General features: G+C 33.1%; 1 protein-coding gene across 5 annotated transcripts in view; it reads left to right on the top strand.

The window, feature by feature from the left end:
- The window catches only part of LOC145260432 (uncharacterized), a 544,502-nt gene that overhangs the window by 330,428 nt on the left and 195,310 nt on the right, over positions 1 to 18,764 (top strand). For all 5 annotated transcript variants that reach the window (XM_080118436.1, XM_080118435.1, XM_080118434.1 and 2 more), the window contains 3 exons: positions 253 to 435; positions 8,312 to 8,472; positions 14,386 to 14,458. In XM_080118436.1, coding sequence (XP_079974562.1) covers positions 253 to 435; positions 8,312 to 8,472; positions 14,386 to 14,458 — 417 coding nt within the window. The remainder of the gene's footprint in view (positions 1 to 252; positions 436 to 8,311; positions 8,473 to 14,385; positions 14,459 to 18,764) is intronic.

Here is an 18,764-nt window from a genome sequence, read left to right as displayed (position 1 = left end):
CTTCGCAAACTCACTATCACCCTGCAAAGCTCGCTTCTTGAAATACTTGAAACTAACATTTTGCAAACACAGAACTTAACATATATAATAAAAAAATGAACATTAGCATCTTGGTTTTTAAAATACTTTTTACTTAATTTTTTTTTTATTTTAAAAAACTTGATGCAAACTATATAAAAAAAGAAAAGAATTCCTCTCCATGCTGTATGTGTTTACTTATATATATTAATAATTATTTGTTTTGTTTCATAGATTAACGAAACTGTACCATTGATGGGTCGTTCTGGGATCCTTGGTGAGCAGAAGAATAATTTCTTCAGTGATGTGGCCTGTGGTAAAGGTAGCCTGTCTGAAAACACCTACACAATCACCCAATCAGGACTTCTGTGTGAATTTAACCAAAAACGCTTGCTGGACAAATGGGTGGAATTGCGGGTAAGTTGTGGACCAACCATCAAACTCCGTGAAAAAAAAAAAAAAAAAAAAAAAAATGACCAGATATACTGACATTACTTTTTTGGTCACATAAGTTTCCAATAAAAAAGGAAGTGCATACACATTATGAATTTGCATATGTTAATATATTGATGCATCCAACTGTGCAGTTGTTCAAAACAAATTCATTGTTTATTCAGTTGGGATACTTTAAATTTGCTTAAAAAATAAGCAGTCATCATTCACTTCAAATCAAAATTATATAAAATATCTTATATACAGAGTGGCCAAGAAGTTGAAGAATTTTTAACTTGAATAGATTCTTTTTTTTTTTTTTTTTTTTTTTTTTTTATTGTATCTTAAAATATTAACGCGACAAAAATAATGGAAATTTATTAAAAAAAAAAAAAAAAGAACAAGTTGGTAAATTTGATTAGCCATGATTTTTTTTTTTTTTTTCAAACAAAAAGTTCACATCAACAAACTTGAAACTCATCTGCAGGAATTGAAGGGAAATATCAGGAAAGAAATCGTGGAATTTAATTGTAATCGAGTGATCTTTCAATCTGTCATGGATAATGTTTTGAAAAGAGCACAAGTTTGTGAAACTGCAAATGGAAACCATTTGAAAAATATTATTTTTTTATAAATAGTTTTCCATTTTTTTCTTTTCGTTTTTTTTTTCCCAAACAAATTGCCATTTTCTTTGTTAAAATTCCATTAAGATACCATAAAAATAAAAGAATCCATTTAAGTTTAAAAAAAAAAAAATCCTTCAGTGACTTCTTGACTACTCTGTATAAAATAGTGTGACAGTCCTCTTTACTATTGATGGGTGTCACTTTCTCACTAAAAGCCACTTGTGCAAATCTGAATCTTCAATAATTTACACAAAATACTAATGTTTTTATTTTAATTTAAATTTCTTAAATTTTAGACAAACTACTGACCAGAGTAAATATATCAATTACTAATGTCATAGAGAGAGTTGGAGGAGATATCCTTTAGTCAGTCACAAGTCCTCTTACTGCTTCTTGAATTGTTGGGTTTAAATATTTCGCAGGGCATATAATTTTTGCTTCACCACTTCTAATATTTATAGTGTATTACTAGTGAAAGATGATGATTGGTAGTTGTTCAATATTCTCTCTGTATAAAAAACAAAACAACCAACCAAAGCAAAAAAACAAAAATACAGAAAAATCTTTATGATGTACATACATGTCATGGAATGAAAAAGGTTATAGTTCACAAATGACATAAATTGATCATGTAAATCTTATTTTTAATATAGAAATTCAATTATTTTACGCATTTAAGCGATTACTAGTGAATCGTAGCCATTACAAACTGAAAATAAGCAAAAAAAATATCTGAAGCTCAAATTCAATTATCTTTGTTTATTAAAAATGGAGTGTGACACGCCATCCTCGCTTCTTTGTAAATTTGATTTTTTTTTTTTTTTTTTTTATGTGATTTTTGGAATATGACATTTTTCTTTTCTTTATGGGCATATACATCATACAGATTTTTCTTTATTTTTGTTTTTTAATATGGAGGGAATTCTGGACAAGAACCAGATGATTTCTTAGGTCGAAGTTGAAGTCAAACAATTGGGTACATAGGCTCTAATTTCCAGTGTCACCATATTTCCCCCCCAGGTTATCTGAATACTATTTTGATTTTAGTGATGGCCCCACGCCCAACCTTCCCAGAAGGTTCATACAGTGCCTAGCCTTGCTGAATGGTCACCCATCTGGTACTGGCCAGACTCAACGTTGCTTAACTTCGGTGATCTGGCAAGAACCGGTGTGTCAACGTGATTGTGCCATACACAAATTAAATTATAGATATGCCAAATTAATTCTGCATTTCATTAAAATAAATTTATATGAATACTTTTTGGGATGAAAGATAAAGATTATGTTAAATATCTTTGCAATAAATTTTACAAAAAGAACATGTAAAATTTGCAGGTATTCAACTAGGTTACTTGATATGTTGAAGGGCCTTGAGAAACTAAAAGCCTAATGACCCTGCCATGAAAATGATATTTCAAATAGAAGCATCACTAATCAAAGAAAATATTTTTAAACTGAAGTATGACCGATTGATAGACAGTCTTTAATGCCACTCTACTGATGCATCTAAAAATATATATATATATATATATACATACAAAATCAAAGAATAAAAAAAGTAATATCGTCTTTGAGAATGTATCTTGTTTTCACTAATTTACTTACTTTCTTGGTACTTACGTCTGTAAGCGTTAGTTTTAAAGCTTTTCAGTCTCTGTTAATACTTATGTTGTCACGATGCCTTCATGCCAATTGTGAAAGTTCAAAAAAGACCGAACGTCAGCGTTATTGAGCAGCAGTTGAGGGTGGATTCCAGCTAACATATTTCTCTCTGCTTCACTGACCGTAAAATGTTTGAAGTGCGTCTCAAGAATTTTTGTTGTTTGTTTATTTTGTTGTTGCTTCAGTCACTCACGTGTTGAACTGCTTGACAGAATAATTGTTCACTGAAATAAAAGTAAGCAGAATAGAAAAGCTTGTTTGAAAATATCATGGCTTGTTCATTGATAGGTTCCCATTGTTTATATACACTACTGGGTGTCCGAAAGGTTTATACAGGCTGTCCAAAAAGTCACTGAAGGGGTTTGAACTTAAATAGATTCTTTATTTTTGATATCTTTCTGTAATTCTATCACCATCCGACTAAGACATTGGGAAATGTAAAATAATAAAATAAAAAATAAATGCAAAATTTAAACAATCTTTATGAAAAATTACGCGTCCATATCATCAGATGATTCAAGTTTTTTTCTTTCTTTCTTCCCTAAACTCGATTCCAATTCTAAAACCTACCCAACATAATCTATAACTGATTTCTTGCCCAAAGAGATTTTATATAAGTTATATTGGACACATCTTAGCTCTGTCTATCCCCCACCACCGTCTTTTAAATGTTGCCCATTTTCAGCATCGTGTATTTTTGCTGTTTCCAAAACATTATTCATGACAGATTGCAGAATCTCTGGATTGCGATTTAACTCCCTTATTTTGTTCCTGACGTTTTCCTTCAATTCTTGCAGCAGGGTTTGGGGTTTGTTAACATTGTGTTGTGACTTAGGCTATCTCTTACATGAAAATGCCGTCGATAAGCTCTTTGCGTCAAAACAATTGACCCCTGATTTTGGTAAAACAATTTCACAACTTGCATACGTTGTTCAATGCTATACTTATCCATAATTAATTTCCAAAATATTATCTGTAAAATATCTGAAATAGAGAAAAAAAATAATCATTAATCGTAAAATAACAAAGATTTTCAACCTTTTAGTTACTTTTTGGACACTCTCTCTCTCATTTTTTGTTTTTTTTTATTACAACCTCAAGTGTATTAACTTAATTCATTACAAATTGTTTCAATAGACAGGATAAAAATTATCTGTCCATATCGTCAGATGATTAAAATTAAAATAAAAAGGAAAGATATGGTTTTTGTGATTACATATGGATATTAAAAACCAAGAGAATGGAAGTAAAAAAAGAGAAAGGGGAGAAGGGAAAAGAAAAGGGGGGGAAAAGCAATAAACAAATAAATTAAAAATTTTTAATAAAATTATAAAGACAAGGCAAGAAAGGGGGGAAGAAAAAAGAAAAGAAAGGGAAATAGATAATTAAGCGTGTCAAAAAAAGTTTGTTGGGTTCTGGATGAAGACCTGCACGTGACTCAAAGCCGAAACGGAATTAAAATGTCAGCAAGCGTCTATGACGACAGTGGTGGTGGTGGGGGGGATGGATAGACAGAGCTAAGATGCGTCCAATATAACTTACATAAAATCTCTGGGTAAGAAATCAGTTATAGATTCTGTTGGGTAGGTTTTAGAATTGGAATCTACTTTAGGGAAGAAAGAGGAAAAAAAAACTTGAATCATCTGATGATATGGACGCATAATTTTTTATCCTGTCTATTGAAACAATTTGTAATGAATTAAGTTAATACACTTGAGGTTGTAATAATAATAGTAATAAAATAATAATAAAAAACCATTTGGCTCTAGTAACGTATTGGGCAATCTTTATCCTTGTTTTTTACCACATATAACTATTTTTATATATATACACATACAGGGTGACCCCCCAAAAAACAGGCCCCAACTCTAATTAGGCCCCGTTTCTTAGTGTTTTGTCTGAATGAAATGAAACTTTGGTCATAACTAGTTTATTATATTCAAAACATCTCTTCAAAACACTAGGGTCTTTGGCGTTTTTTTCTCCGTTCTACAGCATATGTTCTAGATAGCCTCCATTTAGCTTTTGTTTTTTTTGGGGCCATCCTGTATGTGTGTGTGTGTGTGTGTGTGTATGTATGTATGTATGTATATATATATATATATATATATATATATATATATATATATATACACGCACACACATGTATTTGTTTTTTCTTCATGCAATGTTCATGTCCTAATCAGCTGCAAATCAAGGGTACTATTGGTTTCAGGGGCCAAGGTATTACTGACTGTTGAAGTAAATATTGAAATCTATACATAATGTTATGTAAATTTCATGTATACACACACACACATAAATATAATTCGGTATGTGCATACATTATAAGAATACCTGTGTTTGTTCTACTTAATGGTTAGGTGGTTACGGCACTGTTAAGATAATTGTGTTTGGGGGTGGTTGTTTTTTATGTAATGACTTTTGCTGCATGTAAACTTTGACACAATAGGATCGTAAAAATGCAAGGAATGTCTATTTTATTTTGTGAATTTCTTAATCTGTAAAATGAGGAGGAGAAATTCTTTTATTTATAGCTGCACCTTTTGGAAGTTGGATTTTCAATAAAATTCTATATTTTAAAATAAAATTTATGGTTCTTGTCCAGAATTCAACCTAATTAAAAAATAAAAACAGAAATTTTTTTTTATGATGTATGTACTTCTCACAGAACGAAAATGTCATATTCCAAAAAAAATCATGCGATTCAATGAAGTTTAAGAAAATCAAATTATATGAGAAACTGAGATGTCTTGACCCGCCATCTATAATATAAATCTCACTTGTCTGTTTAAATGTATGTATGTATGTATCTCTCGAAAAAAAACTTTTGAAGGAGGCGACGGATCCTGACAAGATTGGTCTCATTTTGAAGCTTGTCGTCTCTGACGACAAATATCGAAAAATTGGCCAAAAACGTTAATTCCTTCACCCTAAACTCGGCCATTTTGTACAAGGAAGAGTCGATTTTTTTTTTTTTTTTTTTTTTTTTGTCTATATTTTAGCAAGTCATTGTCACTGTTGGATTTTGTTTGGCTAATTTCAACACTTCTGGTCGCGTCATGGAGACATCGGCTAAGACGTCAGATTTTCTTTCATGTTCTTTTCCGCTTGATGTCATGGGTTCGAGCCTGCCTGTCTACTACCACTTTTTTTTTTTTTTTTTTTTAAATTAAAAAAAATTTTTTTTTTTGTTTTTGTACCTCTCTTCACCCTAGCTGCTTACTGTTTTGATTTTCTCCTCATGCTACTATCATTTTTTTTTTTTTTTAAACACCTTTCTCCACATTCACGGGTTTGAGCCTGCCTGCATACTACCACATTTTTTTTTTTCAACACACCTCCAAACACCCGGACAAGTACCTAATAAAGTGGAGCAACTCGATTTGAATTACAGAGACAAAAGTAGAAATCAAAATTAGCCTTGTAATGCCTACGAATTACTATGAAAAAAAAAATTTCTATACAAAAAAAATAACAAAACAAACGACTTGATAAATTTATATAATTTTTGGCATATGACATTTGTTCCATTACAGGTACGTACATCATAAAGTTTTTTTCAGTATTTTTCTTTCTTTTTAAATTAGGTTGAATTCTGGACAAGAACCAAATTTCTCCAAGTGTCTCCCAATTTAAATTCTTTAGTCGTCCTCCTTTACGTAAAAACGTAACGTAATATGCGGCCGCAGTCGAGATTGAACTCACTACACGAGTTTGTAATGTAATTCAAATCTTGTCTGTAGCTGAATACTTGATGCTTCACCAGAGCTATCAAGGGTTTTTCTTTTTTTTATTTAAAAATTTTTTTTTTTTTTTATTTTTTTTTATTATTATTATTGTGATGCCATAACTAGATGGGTTGCCTGTCATGGCTTAAGACAGGCCCATCTACCCTTGAGAGAAGGATAGACCGTGCCAGTTTCCCTACCTTGTATTTTACCTCGCAGCATCCTCCTTTAGCTCATCTTTCATTTTGTAGCCGAATTCGTTGATGTCTCGTTCCAACATGCCATGCAAAGAAGTCAGAGGTTACTGTCGGGTGAACTTAGGCCAGTTTCTCTTTGTGCTGTTGATTTTTACTCTATGAACCTGTTTTTCTCTTAGATGACAGTCCAGAGGCAGCCTCAGAATCAGCTACAGGACTTTGTTAATGTTTCCTGACTTAAGCCCACAAAAGCTCTGGTGATCCTGGCTTTTAGCTTGCCGTTCGTATTGATCGGTTGGCGTTTCATATCAATATTAATAATCTTATACGTAATAAAAATCAGACATTTTACTCTTTCTCACCTCGGACAAAGCATATTACCACTTGGAACATAAAGGGATACTATTTGGGATTGTGTCTAACAGGGGACTGTGGGGAGTTGAGCAGCAAGATGTCTGTTTACATTATGCTTAAACTTCGGCTGGTTAGTACTGTAAAGGAATCAGGAAAAGGAGAGGGAATTCAAGAGTTGCTTAACTTCGGTGATCTGACGGGAATGATTATGCCGTATATATAGTCATAAGTGATCAAATTTTATTCCTTCCATTTATTTCCAATCTTCTCAACCAATCCAGCTAATTATCGAGTGGCTTTTAGCAGCAATTTATAAGGGTCATGTGAGAAAAAATTTTGTTTAGGCGTTAAAAGTACTTTTATGTTGTGATTTCCGTCATATATTACTAAATGAGAAATCGTTTCCATTGAAAATCCAGTTAGTATTATGCATCTAAAATTGAGAAAAGCACACTTGAAAATTGTAAATGATCCAAAGCAAAATATATTGCGACAGAATTTGGCGTGATGTCATGTTTATCTAATAACAAAACTCTAATTTTTATTCTAAATGATTCCTGTACTTATATTTATTAATAATAAAAATTTAATGAAAACAAAAAAACTACTATTACTATCTAAACAGGTTTTCTTTTTTTTTTTTCCTAGTGTTCTTATAAATTGTCCTCTTGGCCTTAATAAATGTTAACTTGTTATAAAAAAAGTCATTGCTAAACATTTTCCACTCCTTAAATAGGGTCTAAAAAAGAATCTCCAATCTAATAGGTCCTGCGTTATTAACCAAGCTCCAACCCCTGTCCCATTGCCAGTGTTGCATCCTTTTACCTGTTTTACAAGTATCTTCATGGAATGTGCTCTGATGAACCCGTTACACTTGTGCTCCCTCAACATGCATACACCTGAGAAACCTGTCTAGCAGCAAAATCCCACCCTTGTAGAAATCTCTAGATGCTGGAAAGCCTTTTACTCTGATAGCTTCCTCTCTCGGACTGCTGGACTTAGGAATTCTTTCCCTGTTTCTTGCTTCCCTGACTGTCCTAACATGCAGAAGTTTATATTTAACTCAAGCAAGCATCTCATAACTCGATTCTCCATATAGTCACCCATAGATATGGTCCCAAATTTTAAGTCAGGAAAATGGCAATACGCCTTGTTGGGAATGAAAAAAAAAAAAATGGCAATTGAATGTTTTTTCAGAATATCCTTTCTTCTTTTAGTCCATCCTACTTAGGAATCATGTCTTTAACCATTTTATTTTTATTTAAAAAATTCTATTTCTTTTCAATTCTAGGCTAAGAATGCTACTGGAATGGCTGTTGGTGAAGACCACGTCTTCATTGGTTGTGCTAATGGTGTCATTCGTGTCTTTGATGCCCACACTTTACACTTTGTTGCCTCTCTGCCCCGGCCGCATCCCCTTGGCGTTGATATGTCTGCAGCAGTCAGTATCAAGTAAGTAATTAGCAAGAATTGCTTACCATGCGCAAGATACATGAAAACGTTTTCTGATGTTTTATAAATGATCTTGGCATAACATGTTGCTTTTATGTAATTCTCATATAATTTGAAAAGAAGAAAAACTATTATAATTAATGATAATAAGTATTTGTATTGAAAGCTAATAAAAGGAATTCTTATCTATAAAGCCCTCCACAGTTGACTTTATATAACTGTTACGGTACAAAATTTATACAGGGTTTTAAAAATAATGAATGGAAAAACCCTAGGGATCCCTTTCGCCAACAAACTGATCAGGAGTTAATCGTTGGAATGAAAAAAAAAAAATTTTTTTTAAAATTATCACATAAAGAGCAACAACTATGGAGATATGTGTGTAAATTTTACGAAGGGAGAGGGAATAAAATTATTCAAATGGAAATATAAATATGTACAATTAAGTAAAATATACAAGGTGCCTTCAATAAGTTTCCAGACTTTTTTCGTATGGGCATATTTTGATTGCATACATATGAAACTAGTGCCCTTCAAAGTAATCTCCTTCAGCTGCATGTACCGTACCCACAACTTCTGGAAGGTTCATGGAAGTCCTCTTGTGTGATCGTGTTAATGACCCTTGTCACAGCCTCTTTCATTTCCTATACTGTCTCATAACGACAGCCTCCAAGGTTTTCCTTGAGCTCAGAGAATAACCAAAAGTCACAGGGAACAAGGTCTGGACTATAGGGAGGGTGAGGAACTGTCTTGATGCTCATCTTGGTCAAATAATCTGTGACAAGGATAGAGTTGTGCACTGGTGCATTAGGACAAACTTCAATCTTCCTCCTGTTCAGTTTCTAGTAAATAATTTTGTGTACAGTTCCCACACTGACATCAAATTGTGCACTTAATGTCTCTATAGACACATGATGGTCCTTATCTATGAAATTCTTTATCTGACCAATCAACTCTAGCGTTCCGACTTCCTTACCCCCCCCCACCTCATCATCCCTCACAGATGCCCTGTGTTCCTTGAATCCACTCAAAAACTGATGCTCGATTCATGCAAGATGGTCTAAAAGTAGTCTGAAGCATTCCATACATTTGTCATTTTTTTACCAACTTTAAAACAGAATTTTATTGTATATTGTTCTTCTAAAGTGTCCTCATGAAAAGATTTTCATTTTTGAAATTCACCAGCTGTAGCAATCAGGCTTTAGTAGGGTGTATTCCAATTCCTGCTGTAGCTGTTGATCTTAACCTGAAATCATAAAACTTGGTCAGTCACCTCATTAGAGGTATAGCAATAACATACTGAACATGCTCTACGACAATTTTAAATGTTTGTACAAAAACGTCTGGAAACTTATTAAAGGCACCTCGCATGTACAAATAATGAGGGAATGAGAACGAGTTAAAATAGATCCGTGAATAAGTCTAATGACTTAATGAATCCTTTCTGTCAACAGAGAGAAGGTTTACATAAGAGGATCGAGACTGACTCTGAAATCTTCAAATGATTTTGAGTCGGCCCGGTGTAGAACTTTGGAGCACTTCATTTTATATCTCATTAGCACATGGCAGATTCTAAAGTGGAAGAGGGGCAAAAGCAACGTGACTTACCCATATTTTGTAGACTTGTAGATTTTCTAAATTTTAAAGGCCTCCAAATTTTATTAAACTGCAGAAGTGAAATACCAAACGTATGCATATGCAAAATAAATTTTACCTTAAGATAACAACACATAAAAAATAACAATAATATAGATACTTATAGTAATAATCAAGAAACTAGTATGAACTAAAATGTAAGTGAAAAACATCCAAATTAAAATTGTTAATTTCTAACACAAAGAAATTGAAAGGCCACATCCCCTTCAAAAACAAAGAAGGGGTAAATTTGAGATTCAATAAATAAAATAATCTGATTATCTAACGAGCAAACTCAAGTATCCTGGGAATATATAAAAACACAGTAACATCGTTTCCATGCAATAGCCTGATGAAAATTCTGTGTAGCTTAATTGTCATATTATAAATAAAAGCCATCGGCATTCACCTTAAATCAGTTGACCTGGCTTCCCACGAAAGAAGTAGCTTCATGGAAATATTAAGTTTACAAGTAGTCCTCAGCCGCATGTATATTCCGGTCATGAGGGATGACGATGTTAGGGTTTTCCAATTCTTGCAGAGAGGTAGCATTTTCCTACATATTGAACCTGATATATTTACAAATGGTCACCTATCTTGTACTAACCAGGCTCGACTTCGGTGATATCAGAACCAGTGTGTCTATTTGATTATGCTGCGTGTGTGTGTGTGTGTATATATATATATATATATATATATATGAATGAATGAATGAAACTAGAAAGATAAGTATATCAAATTCAAAGAAAATTCAAAATATATCAGACTAGCAGGTAAAACCAACATTGCCCTTGATTGAATAAGGATCAATGAATGTTCCACACTTCCTATACTTTTGTTGTCATTGAAGTCTGTGAAATTACCCATTTTTCAAGCAAATTGATTGCTTGCTCTAGTTGAAACCCACCACAGATCTTGACATTGTAGTTTAAATTAAACTCTAAAGAACCTACTTTTGATTTTCTAAAATTATTTTTATATAATGGCTTAAATTAAAGTTTAAAATGTAAAAAAAATGGGCGATTTCAATGATAATAAAAATGAGTGTGTGAACCATTCGTTGATCATCTAATCACGAGCAACGTCGGATTTCCCTGCTAATAAATATTTTTTATAAGGTTTTAACCATTGAACATAAGTTTATGAAATGATCTTTTTGATTGAATTGATAATCGGCAACTCTAGTCACATGCTTGTCTGTGTTAGTGATTCTACAAAAGGTCCTAGTTTATGAAAAATTCAGTTATTTTTTTCCCTTTGTGGTCTTTGGTATGACATTAAGACACTCAGTGGTGAGGCCCCATTTGGAGGCTGTTGGAAATGTAAAGTTACCCCATAGTTACTGTAGCTCCTAGGTCCACTTTGACTTGGAATGATAATACCTGTAAGGGCATCTGGTGCTACTAGATCAGGCTGTCTGAAAACATTGGTTTTCTGACCCAAAATGCACTAAATATTGATGTTTTTTTTTTTTAAATTGCTTTGCAAAACTTAATCATGTCCTGCAAAGTTAAAAACAAAAACAATTTTTTTCTACAAAACAATCAAACCAAACACTATGAATAAATATTTGAAGCTATAAAGAACTTGAAGAATAAAAAACTTTTTCCAAAATTACTGGATTTGGCATTAAATAACTCAAAAAAGGGTTGATATGCCATTAAAAAAAACAACAATTTTTCCAACGTATTGCATGGAATGTTCACATAGGCAAAGATCCAGATACAGAGATCCATGGTAGATTTTGGGTTTGGAACCAGAAATACTGAAGGGAGAGAATACTGGCATATAATTATGCCCGAAAGTATCCTGTACCTCTACAAGGCCACTATTCGCCCATGTATGGAGTATTGTTGTCACATTTGGGCTGGTAAATCTGCTATTAGTCTCACTCCTGGATAGGGTTCAAAAGAGTCATCAACCTGATAGGTCCTAAACTGTCATCTAAGCTTCAACCTCTGTCTCCCATCGATGAAATGTTGCATCTTTCTGCCTGTTTTACAAGTATTTTAATGGTGGATGCTTCGACGAACTACAAGCCCTCGTACCCCTCTCGACGTAAATACTCCCGACAAGCAGCAAAATCCCACCCCTACACAGATCCCTAGATGTAAGAAAACCTTCTACTCTAATAGTTTTTTTTCCCCAGAACTGCTAGACTTTGGAATTTCCTTCAGAGTTCCTGCTTCCTCAACTGTACTGACATGCATAAGTTCAAGTGTAATATGAGCAGACATCTTGCTGCTCAACTCCCTACATAGTATCTCTGTAACCCGTGTCCCTGATAGTAGCCCCCCTATATAAAGTGGCACTGTGCATGGTTTTGGATGAAAATGTAATAGAAAAGAAAATATTCAATGACCAATACTTTGATGATTGCTTACTCTAAGTTCAGTAGAGTTACCAATCCTCTGATCTTAAAACATAGGTTGACTACATATTGCGGAGAAAGAGGGATCTTTTAATGCAAAGATCATCCCTGTTTTCAAAGTTATCCCCGTCAAGGAATGTGAAACCCAAAACAGGCTTCTTGTATGTGATTTCATGGTAACGTCACATCCTGATAGTCTCCACTAATTCCATTTAAAATCAAATCCTGAAGGCCAAAGACCAAGACATGGGGAGCAAATTCAAAGATTCTTTCAATGAATGCAAAAGCAATTAATGGGCTATGAATGTGGAAGGATGCTGGTGACTGATGGAAGGTCTCTTGAATTGTGCTGCTGGTATATATCATATGAAGTGTTTATGGAGTAAAAAGAAAAAATTAGTGGTAGAACGAAGTTAATGCTGTGATGCAATGGAAGAGGGCCTGTTATAAAATTAGAAGAAAGGGTGCAGTAGAGATGAGTATACAGTTGGAAGAAGCTTCACATCCTTTATTTATTTATTTTTTTTTTTGAGAATTTAAGACGCTAAAAAGAACGCAACTTCAAGCAACTGTAAAAAAACAAAAATAAAAAAAATATGAGGTTACTTTTTTTTTTCCTAACTTTTTATTAAAAAAATGTTATCTTTAACATTACAAAAATAAAAGGAAAACGTGATAGTTGCACATGGAATTATTTTTATTAAACAAAAAAAGTAGTCATGTTAAAGTTGTTACTTTAAAAAGTACTTGCAACTTGCTTTTTTTTTGTCATGTTTTTATCTTTGTTTTTTAAGTTTAAGATTTTTTTTTTTTTAAAAGTAGTCGCATTTTAAAAAAAAATCTTTTTTTTTACAATTCCTCAGTCATGTTGGTTTTAATGTCTTAAATTTTTGTGTGAAAAAATTAACAAATCTCTTAGACAAATGGTGTTATCTCCCCCTGACCAATAACGAGTTATAGAAAAGCGCCAAGAGGAGGAGTGATCTTTTTGGTGTGTTCTTGTAAACATGTATGTACGGCACAATCACATTGACACACCGGTTCTCACCAGATCACCAAAGTTAAGCAACATTGGGCCTGGCCAGTACCAGATAGGTGACCATAAGGCTAGGCGCTGGATGTAACTTCTGGGAAGGTTGGGCATGGGGCCAGCACCCTCACTCTGTAAAAAAGAACTTCTCACTACAAAAACATCTACAAAAAGTTGCAGATGGTCTATGTCCCTCCAGGGGCTCAAGGGCTATGGATTGTAAACGTGTATCACTTTTTAAACAACTTCCAGTATTTTTAAGATTTTATTTTACGCATCTTAGGAGGAATTATTTTGATACTTGAAGAATTTGGGATCATATGGATTTCAAGCACCTCACAATAATCATCTTTTTTCACTAACAGATTTTGAAAAAAATTTACTTACGGTTGAATTATAAACAGACCAATATGCACTTTTATAACTTCTATCACAGATTTTTACTAAAGAAAAAGTTTTACCATTTAATGTTTTATTTACAAAGTTTTTTTAATAAAAAATGTGCGTATAAAACAAAAATGGTTTGTAAATAAAACTATATATTTTTTTAAATATTCAGTTTTGTAATGTTGCCATTTAACTTTTTATAAAGTCTGTTCTCACCAAATGATGGTAGCGGACTTTCCCAAATTTAATTTTGACTGGATTTTAAATAAAGATAAAAATGCTGATTTTGGAGTGCATAAAATCCATATAGTCCAGAATTGAAAAAAAAAAAAAAATTAAAAAGATTTAAAAAAAAAAAAAGAAAGAAAAAAAAAAAGTGTTGCAAAAATAAAGAAATACACCCTTTGAATTTTTACAAACAATATTGGTAACCGTGTATCTATTTTCCATCTGTAACATTGACAATCTAATCATCTGTTTATTATTGCAGTCAAATATTTCCAAAGAATGATGCGACTTATCCTGATTCTATGGCCTTGACTTACGATGATATTAACAAAAAGGTAAGCTGATCGTCCATTATATAAAGGGCAGTTGTCTGTGTGTATGTTTGTATATCCAGCTAAGAATCCAAAACCTACAAAATTGGTATATTCTTGATCACCTTTGCTCAAAATGACTATCTGAAATTTATATTAAAAAAGGTTTCGGGATAGTTTTTCTATATGTTAGTTTTTCTATATGTTTCCAAATCTACTGTATAATGAAAAGTTAAATGACTTGAATCATTATCTCTAAACAAAAGAGAGGAATGGGCTGGGTGATGGCGAAAAAAGATAGAAAGATGAGTTGAGAAAAGTAGAGAAATAGAAATTTTAATATTACACATTTTTTAACCTCTTCTATTTTGGTTTTTATGGCTCCTGAGCAATGCCAGGTAGTCCTGCTAGATTTCATATAACATTCACTGCTCTTGTTATATATATACCCCTTGTTGGGTGGGTGGATCATGAGGTTTGTTTGTTTGTTGTATTGTAGTTCAAACTCTTCAAGTGACAATAAGTATTTCATCCAAAGCATAATTAACGATGGATCTATTTTCCGTAACTCTGACTGGATCATAAGGTCAGAGATTGACCCCCGCCCCCTGACTATTTTTATTTTACATTACATTGCTTTTGACTGTATCATAAGGTCAGAGGTTGAACCCCTTCCCCCTCCTCTATTTTTATTTTACATTCCATATAGATTTTCACAAAAGTATCTTCAGCAGTTAACGTTTTAACATCTTACGTAACATTTTATTTTGATATTGGCTGTTGAATCTGATATGTAATTGATATATTGATTTGCAGTGTGGTCACCTACTTGCTATCTCATGCCGATCTATATATCTGTAAAAGTGAAATTGTCTCTGTGTGTATACATTTCCCTACCAAACTACTCTGTCAATTTTCATTCTACAGACAACATAAGGGGTATGGAGATTTGGGAAAATCTTTTTAATGGTTTTTCAGTCAGAAATTTGACTGTCAAGGGGTCAAAATTCAATGATTTAACCTTTGAAAACTCTACCAAACTCCTCTGCCAATTTTGGGTCTACACTAGAAATTTTATATGTAGGTTACTTGGTCATGGATCAAACTTTTTAATTTGATTTGAGCCCAAAACAAATGTTAAGGGGTCAAAATTGTGGTGAAAGTTTAAAAAAAAAAAATTAGACCATTGCGGTCTCTACCACATTATTTTGTCTAAACATTTGAAATTTTACATAGTGTATTCAGACATGGGGCAAGCTTTTTTTTTTAATCGTTTTTTTTGCTGAAAATTTGGCTTCCAAGGGGTCAAAGTTCAAAAGATTTGACTTTTGCGGTCTCTAACAAACTATTCAACCAATTTTGGGTCTAAACATTTGAAAGTTGGCATAAAGGGTATTCAGAAATGCAGAAAGCTTTTTAATTTTTGGGGGGCGAAAATTTGGCTGTCAAGAGGTCAAAGTTGAAAGAGTTGACCTTTGCAGATTCTACCAAACTCCTCCGCAAATTTTGGGTCTAAACACTTAAAATTTTAGATGTTAGTTACCTGGACACGAGTCAAACTTTATATATATATATGCGCATAAAGTTATGAACGGTACATAGGGCCCAAGCAAAGCCGAGCTGAACTGCTAGTAATCACTATATCCCTTTTTCTACAGTTCTGGAGAACATCAGTCGCTATTGAGGATTTTTTTCAAACTTGAGGCAAAACATTTCTTGCATAAAGTGCTACCTTTTTATTAGAAACAATTCAAAACTAGTGCAATATTACAACTCTAAAGTGCACGCCCCTCCCAACTCCCATTAGATTTTGTAAACACTTAATTACTTGGTGTCTTTCAGATAACTTTTGTTTTTTATTAAACAATAACTTAGTGAAATCATATCTGCTATATAAAAAAGTAAACAGATTTTCTAAAAATTTTATGAAAATAATTGTTTTGTTGGGGTTTTACAGTAATTACGTTTTATTTTTTACTAGCCTAGGTGCCTGGCATTGCCCAGGTGTTTGGAGGTGTGTGTTGAGCAAGAAAGAAAAAAAAATGTAGTAGCAGGTAAGCTTGAACCAGTTTCGTGAAAGTGGAAAAGAATGTTGGAAAAATAAAAAAGTGACGTCTTTGCTGTTGCATCCATTGCCAAACCGGAAATGACATAGGTTTAAGTTAAGGCTAGACAATCGAATAGAGGGGATGACTTCTGAAAATATTGGCGAAAAAGCGACCTCTACCTGTAGAAAAGTGTCCAGTTGAGGGCGAAGGAATTAATTTTTTTGACTAATTTTTCAATGTTTGTTGTCCGAAGGGTCGAGCTTCGAAATGATACTGATCTTGTGAAAATCCATCGCCTCTGTTGAAGTTTTAGGCAGACATACAAACATACATACATTTAAACAAACAGTTAAGATTTATATTATAGATTTTTGATCCTTCAGACTACTGTTCTCATCTTAAGTGTTATTTTCATATTTCGATTGAGATAACCTCCGACTTTCTTCAGGTGTATCTTGTTAAATTTAGAAATCTGCATGGAATTTTGAACGGAACCCTTTATTTAGTTCATGGGGATAGTATCCCCTCGTTTCATTAGCCATGATTGGGTAAAAGTTCTAAATAATTCGCAATTGAATTTGGAGTTAGGCCTGTACTGAGGATTGAACCATCAACCTCCAGAAGAGTGTAACTTTACAACTGAGTAATACCAAGTACTTTAGTCACTACTCCATAGATCCTTGCGGATTTTACAGTAATATTCCGAGGTTTGCATTGCTACTGAACATCCATGGACAGCAAAGGAAACGTTTTGCTTGCTTTTATTTATAACTTAAAAATATATAATTATAAAAAGTGAAATAATAAGAATAAAAGTAGTAATATGGGGTTCAGGGATAGGAGCAGGTTTTTTTTTTTTTTAGTTTGACCATTTTCTCAACAAACACCAAGACTTGGCAAAGGGCAAAGGTTTGTGTGTTTATATGTTTGTATGTTCGGTTAAAATTTTTAAAGATAAAACAAACACTCACAAAATTGGTACTTGATCCGGTTGCTCTGGATGAATAATCTTTAAAATTAAAACAAGATTATTCATTTATTTCTGGGTTAACTGGGTTAAGTTTAATTGTGTGTGCGTCAAGAGTCAGCCATTTCCATTGTCATAGTCAAATGGGCTGGCCAGAGGTATAAAGAGAGATGTGGAAAAAAATGGTGCTGAAGAGACGGATTGAAGAAGAGATACTTGTACAGTTTAATCAAGACATTAAAAAATGAAAATATTGGGGGGAAAAAAAAGGTTATATTTTACGTATCTGTTTTGGACTGAAGACAGAAAGAACTTTCCTTTATTTTGATTAATTTTTTTTTTTTTTTACAGCAGAAAAACACGGTTTTATGAGAGCACAATGGAGGTAGCCATCTTTGAATTTTTTTAAGATGCCACAGAGAGATAACTCAGTTTAAAGCGCCGACACTCCTTCCTCATCTTTAATACTAGCTTTTCTTCCTAAAAATTGAAACATGACTACCTTTTGCTCAGTCTCGTAACAAATTTTTTTTTCACTGTAAAAAAAAAAAAAAAAAATTACTTGATCAGATTAAGTGAATTTTTTTATTTTTTTTTATTTTGGAGAACTTCATTCTATAACGGATACGTGCAATATAACCTTTTTTTTTTGTATTTTCATTTTTTAATGTCTTGATTAAACTGTACAAGTACTGAGAAAGGTAAAGAGATAAAAGTTTGGATTTTACCCTCTGTTTTTTTTTTATGACCCAGGGCAATGCCAGGTAGCCTTGCTAGTAATAAAATAAGTTGTTTGTGATGATTATTGAGCAAAGGTTTCACATTGCCATTCATCATGAGTAATGCTGTCTCGTTGTGTGGTGGTGGTAGAAGTAGGGAGAACAAAGTAGATAGAAGATTATGATTGGATTTTAAATTTGACAGGTGTGTTTATGAAAGTGCTACAGCTGGAGTTATTTATCTTCCTCCCACGGCCGGATGATGTGACCTAAGGGTCAGGAAAGTGTGATTTGAAAAGCCAATGTCCGAGAGAAAGAGCACTTTGGCCTGCGAAAAATACCTGGGAAGTCTTGATGGCATTCCCCGGTAGGGGCGTCTCTGACGATTAGCAACAAACTAACTTAAAGGGTGAGAAGGTAAAGTCTAGGAGGGTGCATGATTATCAACCAATGCCAAAGTTAAGAAATTATATATTCAATAATATATAAACAAATATTGACCTAATGGGTTATAGGTGGTCTAGTATATATAAAATGTGTTTTTCAGCTAAAAATGAATTTCTTCACATTCCAAAAATAAAATACTCTTATGAAAA

Source organism: Euprymna scolopes, chromosome 36 (genome assembly GCF_053919585.1).
Source record: "Euprymna scolopes isolate OS-2025 chromosome 36, ASM5391958v1, whole genome shotgun sequence".
NCBI classification, from domain to species: Eukaryota; Metazoa; Mollusca; class Cephalopoda; order Sepiida; family Sepiolidae; genus Euprymna; species Euprymna scolopes.
The sequence above is the reverse complement of the archived record's forward strand: the minus strand, read 5'-3'. Positions and strand labels throughout refer to the sequence as shown.